The following is a 21,989-nucleotide window of genomic DNA, read 5'->3' on the forward strand; positions in this document are numbered from 1 at the left end:
ATTGTCTTGACATCATCACAGTGTTTATTAGTTGACAGGTGTTTGTTGACCAGTGAATATCATATGTTTTGATAGCACCACAGGGTCACATCCAGTGTTGGGTAAGTTACTCTGAAAAAGTAATGAATTACTAATTACTTGTTACATTTTCAATAGTGTCATTAGATTACTGTACAAATGAATCTCTCCAAAAAGTATTTCATGACTTATTACTAATGACTTTCTATATCCTACATCAACCTTGATCAGTACAGTGATTCAATGATAGACATCAAACAACTCTTTAAATTCATTCAAATAAATCATATAAACTAGGCTGTCAAACGATTGATCGCAATTGATCACATCCAGAATAGAAGTTTGTGTTTACATAATGTATGTCTGTGTAGTGTGCATATTAAAAAACAAATGCATATACATTCATATATTTAAGAAAAATATACAATATTTTTTTATAAGCGTTTATTTATAATTTAAATTATTGGTAAATATAAATAAATACATCTAAATATTTCTTAAATATATATATACATTTATGTTTTTGTTTAAATAAATACAAAATGTATATGTACAGTACACAGACATATATATTGTAAACAAAAACTTTTATTCTGGATGCGATTAATCGTTTGACAGCAAAGTATTCTTATTAATTGAATAAAGTGTTACAAATGTGAGGATACATTAAAACATGTGGAATTTTGACGTCAAGACCATTATTGAATATATTACACAGTATTAAATTACAGAAAAAACGAGTCATTCAATTACAGTAACTCATTACTTAGTAACTAGTCACACCCAACACTGGTCAGAGCATTCATAGTTTTCATGGAAATAAAGTGAATGATTGATATCTGCCTCCATGTTATACAGGGATTATAAAAACAGATCTGATCTTAAAGTCGGAGCAGCGGCTGTCCTGTGTAACACTTACGTTCAGCACATGTGTGCATCTGTTCTGGACATTCTGTGTAATGCATCAGTTTATAGTTATCAGCCGCAGATCAATACTTTCATAGCTGTGTCAAATGAAGATGTTAAAAGCTTCAGTGTAAATGGATGGATGATTGCTTACAGTGCATCATGGGATACTGGGCGTGTCTGAGCACGTTGTGTGTGATGAAATCAGCAGAGATCAGCGTTGTTGGCATGTTAAGCACATAATGTTTTGGGTTATCATTTATCATTGTTAAACACTATATTACAGAGCCAAACTCATTTTGACTGAAAATAATGAATAAATGTAACATTTGACAAACATTAAAGCATTATTCATCAGCAGTTCAAATATAACACAGTCCCTCTTACACCAGTGACCAGAATGACTGGTCTCCAGTACACCACTGCAGGAAGAGAAACTGTTGAACTACATGTGTGTGTGTGTGTGTAAAGTTCTCTCTCATGTCTCATTGATTGTGTGTTTCAGTGCTGGCTCGACCCAAACAAGGAGATCAAACGACAGATCCGCAGTAAGTGCTCTTATATACAGTCATCTGTCTGTCATTCACATAAGTGTGTGGATGATGATGATGATGGAGGTGGTTTTGGTGCTCGTTGTGGTGATGATGGTGTGATTATTATTTTTGAGGTGTTTTGCCTTTTATTAATTAGAGGATTGTGGAGAGAGACAGAAAGTGTTTTGGATGAAAAAGACCGGAAAGGATGCTGGGACTCGGGTCTAGGGCACAGTTGTGCTATATGTGTGGAACTCTGTTCATACTTCCACAGGCTCTGACATGATGGTGTGATTATAAATATGGTGATGAAGCAGTGATTGAGATGATGAATGTGCTGGTGATGGTGCAGTCTTATGGACATCTGCAGTGGTTGTGTTTGTGTAGTAGACAGTCTCTCTCTCTCTCTCTCTCTCTCTCTCTCACACACACACACACACACACACAGATCTACAGAATGACTGTGATTTTCAAATAGAAGGACAGAGAGAGAAGTGTGTGAATGCAGAATGATTCAGAAGAGCGTGATTATATCTTCACTAACATGTTATTATTTGCATTTAGCTGTTGATTATTTGAGAACAGTCCTACCAACCTGTGAAACCTGCTGTTACACACACACACACACACACACACAATGTGGTGTTATGAGTCAGATGTGACGACTGAAATAGAGCGAGAAGACAGACAGAAGGACAGGTGTATTAAAATAGACGCCGTGTCCTCATTTATTCACAGAAGATTCAGAACAGTCATGTTCACATCATTCAGTCATGATGTGAACTTTATACTGAGCGTCCATGATGATTCATTTTAGTAAAACATTGACATGACTTTAAAAAACACATTTATAGCTTATTGTCCTCCGCTTATTTCTATGGTGTTTTATTCAAGTCAATCATTGTGATTTCACTGATCAGTAAGAGTGTGGGATTCTCACCTCACTTTTACAACATTTGATTTTACAGAATTGTCACAAATTCAGTGAAAGTTGGAGGATTACAAAGTGAAAGTTAAAACAACTTTTATATTATTAGCCACAACAACTGAAAGTTTTCACATTTTCTCTTCTGCACATTTGTTTGTAAAACCTAATACAAGCTTCAAAAAGTGCATCCATCCACCCATCCTTCAGTGAAATGTCTTCTGAAGCGACTGCACTCATGTGTGTGTGTGTGCGTCTGTGAGAAGTGATGAGTATGTTGCTCTTATGTTGACACATTGAAACAAGCACATTTTCAAGTGTCTCTCTCTCTCTCTCTCTCTCTGGATGTGGCCGGTTGGTTCGTTGAGTTCTTCATGAGAAGAGCAGAAGATGTGATGATGTCATTGGTGTTTATTTCTCTGTGTTCTCTGTGTCAGACTCTCAGTGGCAGTTTGCCTTCACTGTGAAGTTTTACCCGGCTGATCCATCTCAACTGACTGAAGACATTACCAGGTATGATCACCCGTCACCTCACACGTGTCTTCTCTTCATCACTGTGAGAAACACACACATGTGTCTGTCTGAGTCTGATCTCTGTGTCACGTCTGTCCGGTGTTCTCCTTCAGGTATCTGCTGTGTCTTCAGCTCAGACAGGACATCACATCGGGACGTTTGCCCTGTTCATTCGTCACACACGCTCTTCTGGGCTCATATGCCCTTCAGGCCGAGCTGGGTGACTATGACCCTGAGGAACATCGCCTGGACTACATCTCTGACTTCCAGTTCGCTCCAAACCAGACCAAGGAGCTGGAGGAGAAGGTGGTGGAGCTGCACAAGTCCCACAGGTGACTAACATCCACGAGACATGCTTTCGTTTCAATCTTTCTGAACTTCTCGACAGGATCTTATGTGTTTTGCTAAAGTGGGATGCTGATGTCTGTGTGTTTCAGGGGTATGACTCCGTCTCAGGCCGATGTTCAGTTTCTGGAAAATGCTAAGAAGCTGTCCATGTACGGCGTAGACCTGCATCACGCTAAGGTAGAAGATGTGCAGTTGTATGATGCTGTAGTGTAAACTGAGCGTTAATGATGTCATGCTGCAGTTCTGTACAGTCTGAATTACTGTAATCATGTCATGTGACTCATCCTTTTCTGATTTATTTGTTTCTATGACAACAATCAACAAGCCAAAATGGGTTTGTGAACACAGCACAAGCTTGAATGTTTTTTTACTTAAATCTTTCACACCTGCATTCAAGACGAGGATCAATGTTGTGTACCGAAGTTTGTCTGTGAACACATTTCACTTGACTCATGGGAACAACACAGCTAAACAAACACACAGTGTGTGTGTGTGTGTGCTCAAAGAGAGAGTAAAGGGCAAGTTATGGTTGTGCGTGGGACCTGCACCGTAGCCTCTACGCCTAAAGTTCAGTTTATACTCGAGCATCGGACCTACGCTGCAGTCTAAGCAGAGCCGCGTATCCTACGCCATAGCTTGATGTGCATCTCTCCAAAAATGTGACGACGCACAAATTCAATGCAGACCGCAAGCGAAGGGCTTGGTCTGTCTGAACACCTCCCTCAGGTCAGAAAACATGTTTACTCCAACGCATTTCCAAATGAATGATCTATGTAAACTATTTGTGCTTCTGTATTAAACATCTCAAATCTGCACCAAAAGTGACTGTTTACTTGCCTCTATCACTGCAAATGATTCTCAAACTAGCTGCTTCTCCTTCAGCTCTTGTCTTGGTTACATGAGAAGCATGAGCAGTGATAGCGGCAAGTGAACACCAGTGTTGGGTGTGACCAGTTTCTAACTAATGAGTTACTGTTATTGAATTACTGTAATAAGGGATTACTCAATTTTTTCTGTAATTTAATGACAGTTACTTATGGTGTAATTAAACTAAATACTCAATAGTGTTATTGACATCAAAATTCAAAGTCTAACTTTAAAAACATATGCTTTAATGTATCCTCACATTTGTATTCTTTGGTCAGTTAATAAGAATAATTTATGTAGTTTATATGATTTATGATGTCTATCATTGAATCACTGTACTGATGAAGATTGATGTAGGATATAGAAAGTCATTACTAATAAGTCATAAAATACTTTTTGGAGAGACTCATTTGTACAGTAATCTAATGACACTATTGAATATGTAACAAGTAATTAGTAATTCATGACTTTTATAGAGTAACACTGATAAACTCTCTTTTGTTGCAGCTTGAGATGTTAAATACAGAAGCACTTATATTTTACTTGGGTAATTCATCTGTAAACATGACGCTATCGCACAGTTTTCTGACCTGATCGAGGGTTTCAAACAGACCAATCACAGCGCTTGCGGTCAGCGTTGATTTTGTTTTGTTACATTTTTGGAGAGGCGCAGGTCAGGGACGAAGGTCTTATGCACGACCATAAATGACGCTTAATGGCATATTTTTGGTCCTTATGATGAAACGGCTTATAAATCACACTAAACATGATTTTTTATTTGAAAACGTATAAATGCAGAAAGGATGGTGTTATGGTTTGGTTTGTGGGGTCGAGTGACGGTCACAGGATATAAACAGAATAAAAGTCATGATGAACATGTGAAAACTATGAAGAGTGCCCACAGTGTGTGTCTGTGTGTGCGTCTATGCGTGTGTGTGTGTGTGAGTGTGTGTCATGTGGGTCGAGGTCTGGGAAAACTTGTTGTTTCCATTTTTAAAGTCTCACAGGAATGTCGGCTCTGTGGGTTTTTCCCAGTGGCTTCACATCTCGTGTGAGACTCACTCAGCGCTGTTACTGAATATTGTGATGTTGATGTTTTCAGAGTTTATCAGATTCATATTGAGATGAAAATGAATTCTAAGTGCAGATGTGAGGAAAGAGCGTGTATGTTTTTTAATGCTGATATATATCTACTGTGTGCTGGTCTTACAGAGTCATCATTAAGAATCAATGGATTGTGAGAGAGTTGTGTGTGTTGTGTTGTGCAGGATTCAGAGGGGGTGGACATCATGTTGGGTGTTTGTGCAAACGGTTTGCTCATCTATAAAGACCGGCTGAGGATAAATCGCTTTGCTTGGCCCAAAATCCTCAAGATCTCCTACAAACGCAGCAACTTCTACATCAAGATCAGACCTGGAGAGGTACACACACAGCAGAAAGTACAACACCAGAAGAGTTAACACAACTGTCTGTCAAAACAACACAAAGCATCCTGATGGAAGATAATATACAAGTGATACACAACTTATGAAACACACAGTCATTATAACTAACACACATCTGATGACATCTGACGTGTTTTGTGTATTTCATCATTTTGTGAGAGAACTACAGTAGAATGATGAAGCCTCTGGTCGTGTCTGTGAGATGCTCAGGAGCGGCAGCGGCAGCGGCGGTCTGTCTGATGATGTTTCTTGTGTTTCAGGTGGAGCAGTTCGAGAGCACCGTTGGGTTCAAGTTGCCCAACCATCGTGCTGCCAAAAGAGTTTGGAAAGTGTGTGTTGAACACCACACCTTCTTCAGGTAAACACACTGTTGTGTGTCTGCGTGTTGTGAGAAATGTTTCTTAAAGACACACTCTTCAGTGTTTGTGTGTGTGTCTGCAGGTTGATGTCCCCAGAGGGTCCCACACAGAGCAAGTTCTTGACTCTGGGTTCTAAGTTCCGTTACAGCGGCAGAACACAGGCGCAGTCGCGACACGCCAGCACTATGATCGACCGGCCCGCACCGCCCTTCCAGCGCACCTCCAGTAAACGCATCTCCCGCAGCCTGGACGGAGGTCTGTGTGCTCAGTGTTGTGCTTCACTTGATTTCTTCTTTCTCGCGGTTACAGAATCACACTCAGACGAAAACACAACATTCTGATATAGACGAGCGTAGAATAAAACAAAGTCTAACATAGAAATGCCATCTCTCCTAATGTGTGTTGTGAGGGCAAGATGTGAACACACTTCTGGATCATTGTGTTCATCTCAGAATCTCAGTTTTGACAAACCTCTGCGGTGAGAGAAATCAAAGAGCAGAGAGATGTTGTGGTGATGTTTAGTGTTTGTCTTGTGTAGTGTATTGTTCTTGTGACATCTCTGTGAAACACCTGAACCTGTCTGAGATCAGACCCATGAAGTGGTTCATCTTCTCCAGAACTCCTCCGTCACACTTTGAAGAGCAGTGAGGCACAATGAACTGACCCAGAACTCACCGGCACCGTCAGAGAAAACAAAACCTGAAACAGCACGTCTGTGTTGACTTCCAGGTTATGAACTCTATATCTGCAGGAAATCTGCCAGCAGTCAATGACTCCATTCATCATACACCCAACTGGCTGTGTGTGTGTGTGTGTGTGTGCGTGTGCGTGTGCGTGTGCTTGTGCGTGTGCGTGTGCTTGTGCCCGTGTGTGTGTGCCCGTGTGTGTGCTTGTGCCCGTGTGTGTGTGCTTGTTCCCGTGTGTGTGTGTGCTTGTGCCCGTGTGTGTGTGTGCTTGTGTGTGTGCTTGTGCGTGTGCTTGTGCCCGTGTGTGTGTGCTTGTGCCCGTGTGTGTGTGCTTGTGTGTGCTTGTGCGTGTGTGTGCTTGTGCTTGTGTGTGTGCTTGTGCGTGTGTGTGCTTGTGCCCGTGTGCTTGTGCCCGTGTGCTTGTGCCCGTGTGCTTGTGCCTGTGTGCTTGTGCCCGTGTGTGTGTGCTTGTGCCCGTGTGTGTGTGCTTGTGCCCGTGTGTGTGTGCTTGTGCCCGTGTGTGTGTGCTTGTGCCCGTGTGTGTGTGCTTGTGCCCGTGTGTGTGTGCTTGTGCCCGTGTGTGTGTGCTTGTGCCCGTGTGTGTGTGCTTGTGCCCGTGTGTGTGTGCTTGTGCCCGTGTGTGTGTGCTTGTGTGTGCTTGTGCGTGTGTGTGCTTGTGCTTGTGTGTGTGCTTGTGCCTGTGTGTGTGCTTGTGCCCGTGTGTGTGTGCTTGTGTGGGTGCTTGTGCCCGTGTGTGTGTGCTTGTGCCCGTGTGTGTGTGCTTGTGCCCGTGTGTGTGTGCTTGTGCCCGTGTGTGTGTGCTTGTGCCCGTGTGTGTGTGCTTGTGCCCGTGTGTGTGTGCTTGTGCCCGTTGTGTGTGTGCTTGTGCCCGTGTGTGCTTGTGCCCGTGTGTGTGTGCTTGTGTGTGTGCTTGTGCCCGTGTGTGTGTGCTTGTGCCCGTGTGTGTGTGCTTGTGCCCGTGTGTGTGTGCTTGTGCCTGTGTGTGTGCTTGTGCTCGTGTGTGTGAGCTTGTGCTCGTGTGTGTGCTTGTGCTCGTGTGCTTGTGCTCGTGTGTGCTTGTGCTCGTGTGCTTGTGCTTGTGCTCGTGTGCTTGTGCTTGTGCTCGTGTGTGCTTGTGCTCGTGTGTGTGCTTGTGTGTGTGCTTGTGCGTGTGCTTGTGCCCGTGTGTGTGCTTGTGCCCGTGTGTGTGCTTGTGCCCGTGTGTGTGCTTGTGCTCGTGTGTGTGCTTGTGCTCGTGTGTGTGCTTGTGCGTGTGCTTGTGCGTGTGCTCGTGTGTGTGCTTGTGCCCGTGTGTGTGTGCTTGTGCCCGTGTGTGTGCTTGTGCCCGTGTGTGTGTGCTTGTGCTTGTGTGTGTGTGCTTGTGCCCGTGTGTGTGTGCTTGTGCCCGTGTGTGTGTGCTTGTGCCCGTGTGTGTGTGCTTGTGGCCGTGTGTGTGCTTGTGCCCGTGTGTGTGCTTGTGCCCGTGTGTGTGTGCTTGTGGCCGTGTGTGTGCTTGTGCCCGTGTGTGTGCTTGTGCCCGTGTGTGAGCTTGTGCTCGTGTGTGAGCTTGTGCTCGTGTGTGAGCTTGTGCCCGTGTGTGCTTGTGCCTGTGTGTGTGCTTGTGCTCGTGTGTGTGCTTGTGCTCGTGTGTGTGCTTGTGCTCGTGTGTGAGCTTGTGCTCGTGTGTGTGTGCTTGTGCCCGTGTGTGTGAGCTTGTGCTCGTGTGTGCTTGTGCCCGTGTGTGTGATTGTGCTCGTGTGTGTGCTTGTGCTCGTGTGTGTGCTTGTGCTCGTGTGTGTGCTTGTGCTCGTGTGTGAGCTTGTGCCCGTGTGTGTGCTTGTGCCCGTGTGTGAGCTTGTGCTCGTGTGTGAGCTTGTGCCCGTGTGTGCTTGTGCCCGTGTGTGTGTGCTTGTGCCTGTGTGTGAGCTTGTGCTCGTGTGTGAGCTTGTGCTCGTGTGTGTGCTTGTGCTCGTGTGTGTGCTTGTGCTCGTGTGTGTGCTTGTGCTCGTGTGTGTGCTTGTGCTCGTGTGTGAGCTTGTGCTCGTGTGTGTGCTTGTGCCCGTGTGTGTGCTTGTGCTCGTGTGTGTGCTTGTGCTCGTGTGTGTGCTTGTGCTCGTGTGTGTGCTTGTGCTCGTGTGTGAGCTTGTGCTCGTGTGTGAGCTTGTGCTCGTGTGTGAGCTTGTGCTCGTGTGTGTGCTTGTGCTCGTGTGTGTGCTTGTGCTCGTGTGTGTGCTTGTGCTCGTGTGTGTGAGCTTGTGCTCGTGTGTGTGAGCTTGTGCTCGTGTGTGTGTGCTTGTGCTCGTGTGTGAGCTTGTGCTCGTGTGTGAGCTTGTGCTCGTGTGTGTGCTTGTGCGTGTGTGTGTGTGTGTGCTTGTGCTCGTGTGTGAGCTTGTGCTCGTGTGTGTGCTTGTGCCTGTGTGTGTGTGTGCTTGTGCTCGTGTGTGTGCTTGTGCTCGTGTGTGAGCTTGTGCCCGTGTGTGTGCTTGTGCCTGTGTGTGAGCTTGTGCTCGTGTGTGTGTGCTTGTGCCCGTGTGTGTGTGCTTGTGCCTGTGTGTGAGCTTGTGCTCGTGTGTGTGTGCGTGTGCTCATGTGTGCTTGTGCCCGTGTGTGTGAGCTTGTGCCCGTGTGTGTGAGCTTGTGCTCGTGTGTGTGTGCTTGTGCTCGTGTGTGTGAGCTTGTGCTCGTGTGTGTGCTTGTGCTCGTGTGTGTGCTTGTGCTCGTGTGTGTGCTTGTGCTCGTGTGTGTGCTTGTGCTCGTGTGTGAGCTTGTGCCCGTGTGTGTGCTTGTGCCCGTGTGTGTGTGCTTGTGCCTGTGTGTGAGCTTGTGCTCGTGTGTGTGTGCTTGTGCCCGTGTGTGTGTGCTTGTGCCTGTGTGTGAGCTTGTGCTCGTGTGTGTGTGCGTGTGCTCATGTGTGCTTGTGCCCGTGTGTGTGAGCTTGTGCCCGTGTGTGTGTGCTTGTGCCCGTGTGTGTGCTTGTGCCCGTGTGTGTGCTTGTGCCCGTGTGTGTGAGCTTGTGCTCGTGTGTGAGCTTGTGCTCGTGTGTGAGCTTGTGCTCGTGTGTGTGCTTGTGCCCGTGTGTGTGTGCTTGTGCCCGTGTGTGTGTGCTTGTGCCCGTGTGTGTGAGCTTGTGCTCGTGTGTGTGCTTGTGCTCGTGTGTGAGCTTGTGCCCGTGTGTGTGCTTGTGCCCGTGTGTGTGTGCTTGTGCCTGTGTGTGAGCTTGTGCTCGTGTGTGTGCTTGTGCCCGTGTGTGTGCTTGTGCCCGTGTGTGCTTGTGCCCGTGTGTGCTTGTGCCTGTGTGTGCTTGTGCCCGTGTGTGTGTGCTTGTGTGTGTGCTTGTGCCCGTGTGTGTGTGCTTGTGTGTGTGCGTGTGCTCGTGTGTGTGCTTGTGCTCGTGTGTGCTTGTGCGTGTGCTTGTGCTTGTGCGTGTGCTTGTGCGTGTGCTTGTGCGTGTGCTTTTGCGTGTGCTTGTGCGTGTGCTTGTGCCCGTGTGTGTGCTTGTGCGTGCTTGTGCCTGTGTGTGTGCTTGTGCCTGTGTGTGAGCTTGTGCTCGTGTGTGTGTGCTTGTGCTCGTGTGTGAGCTTGTGCTCGTGTGTGTGCTTGTGCTCGTGTGTGTGTGCTTGTGCTCGTGTGTGAGCTTGTGCTCGTGTGTGTGCTTGTGCTCGTGTGTGTGCTTGTGCTCGTGTGTGTGCTTGTGCTCGTGTGTGTGCTTGTGCGTGTGCTTGTGCGTGTGCTTGTGCGTGTGCGTGTGCTTGTACGTGTGCTTGTGCTCGTGCGTGTGCTTGTGCGTGTGCTTGTGCTCGTGTGTGTGCTTGTGCGTGTGCTAGTGCCCGTGTGTGAGCTTGTGTGTGTGCCCGTGTGTTGGTTCTTGTGCCCGTGTGTTGGTTCTTGTGCCCGTGTGTTGGTTCTTGTGCCCGTGTGTGAGCTTGTGTGTGTGCGCCCGTGTGTGTGTGCTTGTGCTCGTGATCATGTAGATCAGAAGTGTGTTTGGTGCTGATGAAGATGATGGACTGACAGCGGGTCAGATGGGTGTTTGTTTCCTTCAGAAAGGTTCCTAAACAAAAGGCCTTAAACAAATGATGATGCTGTCAGGAGTCTTGTTCTTCAGAGGTTTATAGAATGGGGACGGTCTTCGGCTCCAGCGTTGTATTAGAAATTCTGGAAACATAGCAACGGTCGCTTTGATGGACAGACACAGGAAATTAAGCGGACATCTGTTTCCTCTCTGAGCAGAGATGAGCTAACCCTGTGTGTGTGTGTGTGTGTGTGTGTGTGTGAGGAAACGGAAGAATGAAACATCACACACAGAACACACGTGTTGTTGATTAAGTAGAGTATGAGCTGCCCGTCCTCTCACACAAATCACACACTGTGAGTGCTCAAACTGAAGAGGAATATAATCAGAATGAAGGAGGATAATAAACACATGCAGTTTTGTTGTTTTGTGTTTGTGACGTGTCTGCATGTTAGGTTAGCGTGTTGTCTCTGGGTCTGACTGCTCGACTCATACTGAAGTGTAGATCAGCAGAGTCATGTGACATTCATCAGCATTGATTAACATCACAGTCACAGTGTATGTGTACAGATAAAAGCTTCTCTCTCTCTCTCTCTCTCTCTCTCTGTCTCTCTGTGTCTCTCTCTCTCTCTCTCTGTCTCTCTCTGTGTCTCTGTCTCTCTCTGTCTCTCTCTGTCTCTCTCTCTCTCTCTCTCTCTCTCTGTGTCTCTCTCTCTCTCTCTCTCTCTCTCTCTCTCTCTGTCTCTCTGTCTCTCTCTCTCTCTCTCTCTCTCTCTCTCTCTCTCTCTCTCTCTCTGTCTCTCTGTGTCTCTCTCTCTGTCTCTCTCTGTCTCTCTCTGTCTCTCTGTGTCTCTGTCTCTCTCTGTCTCTCTCTGTCTCTCTCTCTCTCTCTCTCTCTCTCTGTGTCTCTCTCTCTCTCTCTCTCTCTCTCTCTCTCTCTCTCTCTCTCTGTCTCTCTGTCTCTCTCTCTCTCTCTCTCTCTCTCTCTGTCTCTCTGTGTCTCTCTCTCTCTCTCTCTCTCTCTCTGTCTTTCTCTCTCTCTCTCTCTCTCTCTCTCTCTCTCTCTGTCTCTCTGTGTCTCTCTCTCTCTCTCTCTCTCTCTCTCTCTCTGTCTCTCTCTGTGTCTCTCTGTCTCTCTCTCTCTCTCTCTCTCTCTCTCTCTGTGTCTCTCTCTCTCTCTCTCTCTCTCTCTGTCTTTCTCTCTCTCTCTCAGTGTCTCTCTCTCTCTCTCTCTCTCTCTCTTTCTGCCCTCTGCTGAGAATCCAGTTCATGATCCTTGACTAACTCTGAGGTCGCCTCCTGGTGGATGCTGGGAGATGTGTCAGGTGTCCCAGTTCCTCAGCAGTGTTTGACGTGATGATGGATGTCCCAGCGGTGTGGTGTCATTAACCCACTTTCATTTTTCAAATGTCAATTATCAATTGTGCGTGTCATTTGTTCCATGGGGAGTTTGCTGCTGTCCATTGGGTCGTAGATACAGAGCAATTATAGGAAGAACCAGAAGGTTTAAGATCTGTTGGCATGAGTAATTGGCTGATAATTGCATGTATTACTATGATGTCCTAAGGGATGAATAAACTAGTAAATACAGACTTTCCAGAAAAGATTTACTCAGATACATGTTAAAGACGTGTAAACACCATGAGTTTGTGCTTGTGTTCCGATTGGACCATTAGTGTACTGCATACTGCACACTACATGCTATGAGTACTTATCTTTTCCTTAAACAGTGTGTAACAACTGGGGTGGATTATATTGCATTTACATTAGGCAGACACTTTTATCCAAACTGACTCGCAAAGAAACAATCAAGTGATTTGTCAAAAGGAGGCAATTAAACAAATAAGGTCATGTTCACACTTGACTTCTTTTTTGAAGCTGCTAGCGTCTGTTTTACATATTAATCCTATTGAGTTAAGCGTGTTTTCAAAAAAGTCCTGATTGCTTCTTTAAATGCCAGCGCCAGCGTCTTTTTCTTCAGCTGAGAGCGTCTTTTTAGATTTAAAAAAATGCAAATTGTCTGGAAAAAAACACCCTATGTGAAGAACCCTTTTCAAAGCTAACAAATGAGAGACACTTATGGTTTCCATAACAAGATGCGAGAAACGTGATTGGTTGAGAGTCAAGTGTGAACACGGCCTTAGCCAGAATTTTTGCGTTTAAATGTTTTAACTCATCCAAACTGTTGGAGAAATAGATGCTAGAGATCTTTGCTGATATTACTGACTGAATCAAGAGTACAGATGATCATTTATTGACTTCTGTATGTGTGTGTGTTCAGCTCCTGTAGTGTATGTGATGGATCACAGTCGTGCTGGCGACGGAAACGGCACTGTAGAGAACGGTCCCGCTCTGGATCTCAACTCTGACTCTAAGGTGAGAGATACCTGACCCTGATGGTTTTACTCATACTGTACATTCATCACTTACAAGCTCTTAGAAAACATGACTGTTGTGTTCTGTGTATGATGTAAGAGCTCATGTCTGAGTCAAGCTTGAGCTTTGTTTTTATCAATCTGTTGGACACACAAACACACACACAGTCATTCAGTTTGTTGAACAACACACAGTGTCTCTTCCATCCTCCGGAGGGTCAGACGTGACCTTTAGCTGTCCCTCAAAGAGCAGTGTTCATTGTGTGTGTGACTCCTGAGGGAACGCTGCTGTATCAGGGCTCAATAATGAGGACTGCCCGATGGCCCAGAGCCAGCACGAGAGACCCTCGGGCCAGTTGATGGACATGTCACTTGCCCAATCGGGTCATGAAAAATGATCATTTGATTGTTATTAAGCCTTGGCTATTGAAATATTCTCAAGAAGACACTTATAGAACTTGATTCTGTTCTCAGGCACTGTTAATGATGTGTCAGTGTTTCCGCTACATTCATATTGGAGTGACGGGCCACCGCACCAAACATCCTCTCCGCCGTGACTACAGTGACACACTTTCCATTCATTCATCATTTGTCTGGCCATTATTGCGAAGATTGAAACTCTTTTAGGGATGCCACTTACCACAATTTTTATATTGACTAATTTATCAAATAATCGATTATTCTAAATTACTAATTTTCATTTTGAAAGTTGACATTTAAATGAGTTTTAAAGAAAAAATATACTTTTTGTAATTTACTGGGGAAAAAAAGAATGACAAGCAGCAATAAGTTTTTTTATTTTTTAAAAAGGACAGCAGCCATTTTAAAATATAAAAAATAAAATATAATTTGTCAAATGAAAATATTTAAAGGCTAACTGTTTGGATGGTTTAGTGCAAATGAACGAATCCTCAATACAGATTACAACGGACCCTGGTATATTTGTGCATGCTGGAACTGCAAAAGAAATGCAACTAAAATCACTATATTAGGCTCATATATGGCATTTTCAGAAATGAGTTACTCGTTGACATAGTGAACATAGAGAACATACATGAACAATCGAGATGCCGTATGATCATTGTATGTATGTTTTTCACATGCTTCGTAGAGTCAAATTCAATTATATATAAATGCGCGGTAGAAAGTCAAAGTGATGTGATCATGGGATGTCGCACAGGGAGGTTTTCAGGAATATCCAAAGATTAGGTAAAAAAATTGAGTTTTCGTTAAAAGATTATTCTGTAATATCTTGACTGTCACATCACAAAACATCTTGGCAAAATTTGCTTGTTTATTGCTGAAAAGTAGCGATTTAAAGTGTCAAGTTGATGTTTAGGGCAGGCAGGCATAGGTGATATTAATGGCCCACATCTTTCCCTCCACAAAGAACACTACAAACACTGTTGACACATCAAAGTGTGGAATGAAGGTGTATCAATGCACCTGCCTGTCCTGTGTAAACTACAGCAAGTTTTTATACGTGAGATGGCTGAGCTTGCCGCCTGAAGATGAGCGAGTTCATGTGAAACGCCTCCATAATGCAAACGCCACACATACACGAGATGATCAAAACTTCAGAGATATGCTCATCATAAACATCGGAAAACTGGCTTCACTACTTACTACGTGCTGTTTTCTTCAGGGTTAGGCTAACTAGTGTCATTCATGATGATGGAGTGCTTTAAAAACTTTTTATTTCACAAATCACTTTTCTGTGTTTTTAAGCTGATAGTTTTATGGTATTATAACCTTAATTCTTAAGATATTAGTAACTAGACAATGAGATGCATTTATTTCATTTTTGTGGTGGAGCCAGTGAACATTAGAATCAATCAATACCCCGACCGTAGAGCCCTGTGTTCCCTACAGAGAGGTCTTCACTCATCCACTCCCTCACTGTGACATATGAAGAGTGTTTGAGTATGTGATGCCGTTCAGAACCTCGTCAACACCTCCACAGACACTTTGTGTTCTTCTCACACTTTTGATTTCTCCGTCCTAAGCAGAGTTCACTTTCTCCTCCTGTCTCACTTCAACACAAACATCTTGTGTTTTATAATGTAAAAACTACACACATGGTAATATGTCAGAATGATGTCACAACTCTCTCTGTGCACCTCAACACTTGATTGGCCAGAAATGAGTGCACACAATTAATCCAACGCAGGAGACAGAGGTCAGGAGGCAAACAGTGGAACTGAACTCTGGTTTGTAAGATCTCTCTCTCTCTCTCTCTCTCTCTCTCTCTCTCTCTCTCTCTCTCTCTCTCTGTCTCACTCTCCCTCTCTCTCTCTCTCTTTCTCTCACTCTCTCTCTCTCTGTCTCTCTCACTCTCCCTCTCTTGCACTCTCTGTCTCACTCTCTCTCTCTTGCGCTCTGTGTCTCACTCTCTCTTTCTCACTCTCCCTCTCTTGCGCTCTCTCAGTCTCACTCTCTCTTTCTCACTCTCCCTCTCTTGCGCTCTCTCTCTCTTTCCCCTGATCTCCAGCACTGCAGCATCAGTTGTGATGTTCTCTAATGCTCATTCTAACTCTCACACACACACGTGCGCCCGTCACTCTTTCCGAATGTGTTTTTCCTCACAGCCGCCCCTCACCTCGACTCTCAGACTAATGTTGTGTTTCTCTCTCCCCTCTCTCACTCATTCACGTCCCCTCTCACCTCACATTCGTCTCCGTCCGCTCACCCCTGCATGTCCTCAGTCTCTCTTCATGTTCCCATTCTCTCCGTCCTCATCCACCCTGTCCTCCCTCCCGCCCACCCTCGACACCATCTCTGAGCTGGATGTCGTTCTGTCCGACATCTCTGAGGACGAAGACGAGCCTGCAACCTGCCTCCAACTCCACAATGACCCGTCCCCCTGGGTGTCTGACGGCTCCGACACTCCTCCAGACGCGGATGGCTCGTGCGACCCGTCCTCCTCACCGGCGGAGAGTGTCCCAGAAGAGCCCCCTTCACTGTCCCGGTCCGTCCTGCCCAGGCTGGCTGTGAGTGTGCTGGGGTTCTGTAAGGCTCTGCGTCTGCCGTGGCTGCTGGATGAGGACGGGTACATCAGTCTGCCCTGTCTGCCAGAGGAGAGTGCCGCCCTGCTGCTGCCCGCCGGACTGCACCGTCACCTGCCCCTCTCCTCGCCATCTCTTTTGCCCTCCTTCCTGCTCATCTTCCTCGTTTTCCTGTCCGCCTGCCGCTCGGTGCTCTGGTCTCTGGTGTTGGCGTTTCTTCTGGCCCTCTCGCTGTGCTACCTGGAGCCCAAAGCCCTGGCTCGCTTCAGACCCACGGAGGTCATGGGCCCGCGGAAAACAACCATGGCGGAGGGAATGCAGTGCGACCCCTGCCGCCTAAACCTACCCCCTTCCTGCCCCTCCCGCCTCCTAAAACACCCTGCCTGCACTCACTTTCTGTTGCTCTTTGCTTTCCACCTTCCTTCTGCCCCGCACCACAGACACCAAAAAAAAACAAAAACCCCTCTGTCCTCAACATACAGACGTTTGATTTCACACACACACATCAGCTCTGTTGACAGCGGTCAGTGTAAGCACACGTGTTTGAAAAGATGTTGACGTGCAAAAGTGCATGTGCCTCAGGGCCCCTTCTTATGACATCACATCCTGCGTGCACCTTTATTGGGTGTTCCCATCAGCCATTTCACTTTTTCTTTCCTTTGTCGACAACTGTGTCCATAATTCATCACTTAGCATCTACAGGTGGTGGACGCGGAGAAGCCGAGTGTGGACGCGGACACATCCGTCTCTTCAGAAAGGGCTTGTGAGGTCTGCTAACTTTCCCAGCATGCATCTGTGCTCATATTCGGATGATCCGGTGTTGTTTGAATTAATGCAAATGTTTTATCTCTGACTGCTTGAACAGACTGACACACACGGGACTGACTCTTCTCTCAGAAAGGTCTTTGACTCAAAATGTTTTCATTCACGTCTTTGTTTTTATTTGATATTCGTGGATTGAATGTTGTAAAATCCTCTGCGTTGCTTTTGTAAACGTGACTTTTATTTTTTGTTTGCTTGTCTGCAGATGTTTTTTGAATGTGATGTTTTTTTGAGAAATCAACATTGCAGTCATTGATTGGCCAATCAGGGTTTGGGGATTTGGTCACATGACTTGTGATTGATTCGGCTGCTTGTTAAAACTTTGATCACCAACATGTCACATCACCATACAGAATGTCAAATATTTATCAAACAGTGATGTCCAGAAGTCAGAGACCAGTGAACATCTGTTACTTTAAGCTAATGAAAATATTCTATGATTTAAAAACATCAAAAAGTAAAAGAAAGCACTAAAGATTCTCAATGACATCTTTTCACGTGTTGTGCAGATATAAATAATGTCAGAGTTTTATTTTTGGTCTCAGAGTTTTGGAGCAGACTATGTTGTAATATCATTTCATTGTGTTTACGATTGCGTCAGTTCAGCTTTATTTCTCAATTTCCCAACATATGTTTTCATGTTTTGACTCCACAGAGCAAGTCGAGAGCACAGGGAGAGAATATATATGTCAGACATAGCAATTTAATGTTGGAGGTGTGTATGTTTATGAATCAAAACCAAAGCAAAGAGCAAAAGTGTGTTGATGGTCAGACTGCTGTCGTGGGCTGTCTCTCTCTCTCGCTCTCTCGCTCGCTCTCTCTCAGGCTATGTGTGTGTGTGCTTACCCATGCATGGACCGCATGTTAAACAGTGTGCGTGCGTGTGTGTGTGAGGATGTGATTTGGGAATGGTGTTCATAACAACACTAATGTTATTTCCCTAACCTGACAGGTGATTTTCTGCTTCTGTTGCCGTGGTGATGGTTTCATTCACATGTTTGATGTTATAACACGATGAAGCTCACCCCGTGTGTCGCTGCTGAAGACACGCTGTCCTCTGAGACACACACGTTAACCTCGTCTTGACTTCATGCTTTTGACAGAGAAAATATTGAAGAAAAAATTATTGTTGGTTATTTCAACCCAGCGTGAGGTCAAAACTGGAGAAACTGAGCTGTCGGGTTATGAATGATGCTATGCTGGGATGTTTCCACCTGTTGTTGGGTCGAATCGAAACATTTTCTGTGCTCAACGCTTGGGTTTGTCCATTTTTCGACACCATGCCGGGTTGAATATAAGCCAACATGAACCTTATGTTGGCTTAACGTGTGTTCTCAGAAACGGTGTGATTTCAGCCCTCACTGCCGTCCACAGTCACTGACCTCTGACCCCCGTGATCCCCCCTTTCACCTAACCATCTGTGAGAAAAAAAGTCGAGAATCCTGTACTCATCATGTGACCAGATGACATCCACTGAAACACTAGTGGATTGAATTTGAGCTAGTGTAACGCTCTGAACAGCATCTGCAGTGCACACTAGACCAGATGCTGTCTATGTAGTGTTGTCACCGGAGGGTTTGGTGTTGACTGTGGGAGGAGCGGTGAGGATGACATGATGTTCTGGTTGTGTCTGTACCCTGACCCGTGCCTGTCTCTCCCTGCCGCTGTGGGCTCTTCAGGATTTGGAGAAAACCCAGGAGGATGTGTTGAAGCACCAGGCTAGCATTAGCGAGCTAAAGCGCAGTTTTATGGAGGCTACGCCCGAGCCCAGGCCCAGTCAGTGGGACAAACGGCTGACGGGCAGCCCGGCCACCACCCTGCGCATGCAGGCTTCAGGGGTACGTGTGCTTCTGACCCCGGGGTCCACACGCATGATCTGCACTTCCTGTCACTCTCGCATGCGTGTTCTGTATCTGCTGTACGGTGTGACAGTTGGGATCTCAGAGGCTTTTTCACACGAACACGTTCCTCTCTGAAAACACGTCTCATTACTTCTGTTTGCTCTCCGTCCTCTCCGAGAGGAAGGTGATTTTATCAACAACAACTGCATCATGGATCCATTTGAAGATGCCACTTTCATGTTGTAGTGAACAGACGTGTGGAAACAGCGACGTGTTTAGTCATGTGACCCATTCAGCTCAAAGTTGTTTGTGCTGGTCTCCAGTTTGTCAGCGTTGGTTTGTTTACAGGTCACAGTACACAAGTGTTGTAAAGTAGATTAGATGAAATACATCTCATAATCCCAACTGTCACACGTGATTCACTGAATCGGCCAATGGCGTGCCAGCTTTATCACTGATGTGAGCACAGCCTTATCTGATCAGCTTCTGTTTTTTCTTTAATTTATTGCTCTTTTGTACTCTTTTGTCATTTGGTTTCATCTTGTGTCTTGCACATGTATTTATTGTGTGTGTTATGTTGTTGACGTGAACTCTTGTGAATGTTGATGATTGTGATCTCTGCATCAGTTTTTTTCTCCCGTCTGCACACAAGCTCTTATTTCAGCTCAAACTCTTCTTACCACACACACACACACACACACACACACACTTGGTCATATTGTTTGTGTGTGTGTGAGATTTTGATTGTTGTATGACCCTCAGATGTCACACCTTATGTCTCTCTCTCTCTCTGTGTCTCTCTGTCTCTCGTTTAGCTAGTAATGAGCAATAATTAAGTTCACCCAAAAATGAAAGTTAATTCACCCGTCGAGACGTGAGGCGACCAACTATATGATTGTGTCAATCTCTGAGTTCATCTGCATCAAGACTTTCTTGATGTTTCTGTTGAGGTTCATGTACAGTAACTACTGCTGTGTTTCCTCAGCAGAACGTTTGTCATGTGATTTGGAAACGATCTTGAGTTTTTGGGTGAGCGTTGAGCGTGTTGCATGTCCTCGTATAGCACTTCTGACTGCTTGTTTCTCTTTTCTTTTCCTCGCACTCTTTTATGTGGTGTCTTGTGTGTGTTGTGTGGTTCTGTAACTCTCTGTAGAGTTTGGAGGAGGAGTTAACCTCTCTGTTCATGAGTAAGGCCTGTTTCTCCTGCAGTGTCACTTCTGCTCCAGCAGAGGGCAGTCAAGTCTGGTGTCTGTCCGAGGTCTTGCATCTTACTCTCTTGATCTCCCTCACTTAACACAACTCCCTCATCTGTTCAAACTAAAGTTCAGTTCTGGCAGTCAGTATTGATCCACTCGTGATGTCACAGCTTCTCTATAACACTTCTGATACACATCCACGCTCGAATCAGATGAGTGATTATCATTTCAGTAAATAACATGTCTAGTTAACGTACAAAACGGACTCAAACACAGAAAAATATGCAGAATTATTACACAGCTGGTTGAAATGCTTGATTCTGATCGGCCAGTCGCGACATTCGCAGGTTTGTTATTCCCAGATATCAACCTTAGTTGAAAGTTTTTTTGACAAATTTTAAAGGAACTGACAAATTTTTTTCAACTTTTTGATCTAAAATGACACTGTAAACATCAATAACAGCTTTATCTTGGCAAAGGACCATGGTATAATCAGGATAATCCACAGCTAGCTGTGCGTTAAAGGATTTTAATGCACTTCACAGAGGCAAACACCCTTTACGGCAGGTGGTTCTTGGCCTCCACGTCGTGCTTTAAAACCCTTTAACACCCAGCTAGCTGTGGATTATCTCTCACGTATCTGTCAACAGTAAAGATTTGCCCAAATATCAGTCTTGTATCAAAACTTGTTCTTCATTGTGTTTGACTGCCAGACTGACTGTAGACTAGGGCTGGGTTCTTATTTATGGTTTCCATTTGATTCAATATCGATTAGGTATCAGTATTTCATTTATAATATTAGTTTTGCAGACATGGAATCTGTATTTAAATATACAGACTTATAACTGAAACTCCCCGTCTCAGCTTAATGAATAAAATACACATTTATGTTAATAGTATAGCCCACACAGTGTTTTGATTAACTTTGTTTTACTTTGAGAAACCAAACATTACTGTAAAAAATAACAACATTGTAAATGTGCTACAGTGAAATCATCAAGGACTTGAAAGATGTTTCAGAAATAAATTCATCTTGAACAATAGCGCCATCCTCTGGACCAGAGGCCAAATACAGATCATATTCTCTGATGCACGTGCATTAAGAATCCATTCAGAATATTGTTTCTTTAAATTGAAGATAGATTCAAATCAAACAGTGTTTTACCCAGCCCTACTGTAAACATCCTTCAGACGTCTCTGTAACCGTCATGTGTGTTTCTGTTCATCACTAGACTAAAACACAGCTGATGTCCATCTGTTTACATCCCATCATACTCCGTCAGAACATCCACTGACCACTAACAGTCCCCACTGCACCTCACTGTTGACTCATGGGATGTAAACCGCTGCTGAGTGTCTTTTATTGACCATGTCCTGTGATTTACCTTCCACAGAATCCCCCCCCACACCCCGAGACTGACCACAGAGACGCCAGCAAGGTGCTCAACCTCCTCACTGCTCGTCTAACATCACCTGAGCACAAACACTAACATCAGACACACACACCTCACGCCCTTCATTACAGATGTCCATCATCATCATCATCTCTGCTTCTCTTTATGTCGCTTCTGTCTTGATTTAGTTTCTTCAGTTTGTTTCTGTGTTCGTTGTTTATGTTTTTACTTCTCTCTCCATCCCTCGTGTGTGTGTGTGTGTGTGTGCGTCATTGTCTGGTGTAGAGTTCAGAGGTCAAACCTGATGTTAATGGCCAGCAGGAGGTCGTGGAGGTCATCGAGGAGACGGTCATCATCGAGGAAGTCGTCAAAGCCAAACCCAAAAGTCCGGCTCCTGAGGTTACCATGGAAACCGCAGAGGCTCCGCAGGTGAAGGAGGAGCGGAGTTTATCGTCTGACAGCGAGAGCGAGGAAGAGGCGGAGTATAACGCTCCGATGCCCAGTACCAGCATCTCCGCTCAACAAATCAAAGAAGAACCAGAGGAAGAGGAGGCGGAGGCGGAGCTTACTCAACAAGCCCCTCCCGCTGAAGTCCAGCCACAGCCAACGGCGGAATCGTCCGAGTTCAGCCCTGCTGGAGAGGAGGAGTCGGCCGCACAGCCTGAAGACGAAGTGTTAATGATGCCAAATGAAGCTCTGAACGGCCACGCCTCCAATACTGAAGCCCCGCCCACTCTCGAAGAT

General features: G+C 45.3%; 1 protein-coding gene across 18 annotated transcripts in view; it reads left to right on the plus strand.

Annotated features, from left to right (window-relative positions):
* Nucleotides 1–21,989, plus strand: part of epb41l2 (erythrocyte membrane protein band 4.1 like 2) — a 58,643-nt gene that overhangs the window by 32,133 nt on the left and 4,521 nt on the right. For 4 of the 18 annotated variants that reach the window (XM_056764035.1, XM_056764034.1, XM_056764040.1 and 1 more), the window contains exons 6-18: nt 1,430–1,472; nt 2,820–2,895; nt 3,009–3,227; nt 3,333–3,420; nt 5,379–5,531; nt 5,816–5,913; nt 5,997–6,169; nt 12,894–12,988; nt 17,470–17,529; nt 18,494–18,652; nt 19,809–19,913; nt 21,246–21,290; nt 21,531–21,989. The exon at nt 21,531–21,989 is cut by the window's right edge and continues 90 nt beyond it. In XM_056764035.1, coding sequence (XP_056620013.1) covers nt 1,430–1,472; nt 2,820–2,895; nt 3,009–3,227; nt 3,333–3,420; nt 5,379–5,531; nt 5,816–5,913; nt 5,997–6,169; nt 12,894–12,988; nt 17,470–17,529; nt 18,494–18,652; nt 19,809–19,913; nt 21,246–21,290; nt 21,531–21,989 — 1,773 coding nt within the window. Of the gene's footprint in view, nt 1–1,429; nt 1,473–2,819; nt 2,896–3,008; nt 3,228–3,332; nt 3,421–5,378; nt 5,532–5,815; nt 5,914–5,996; nt 6,170–12,893; nt 12,989–15,692; nt 16,895–17,469; nt 17,530–18,493; nt 18,653–19,808; nt 19,914–21,245; nt 21,291–21,530 lie in introns of those variants that run through there. The other 14 variants (XM_056764036.1, XM_056764051.1, XM_056764041.1 and 11 more) reach the window with 14 other exon arrangements.

The sequence above is a fragment of the Triplophysa dalaica genome, chromosome 13 (genome assembly GCF_015846415.1).
Source record: "Triplophysa dalaica isolate WHDGS20190420 chromosome 13, ASM1584641v1, whole genome shotgun sequence".
NCBI classification, from domain to species: Eukaryota; Metazoa; Chordata; class Actinopteri; order Cypriniformes; family Nemacheilidae; genus Triplophysa; species Triplophysa dalaica.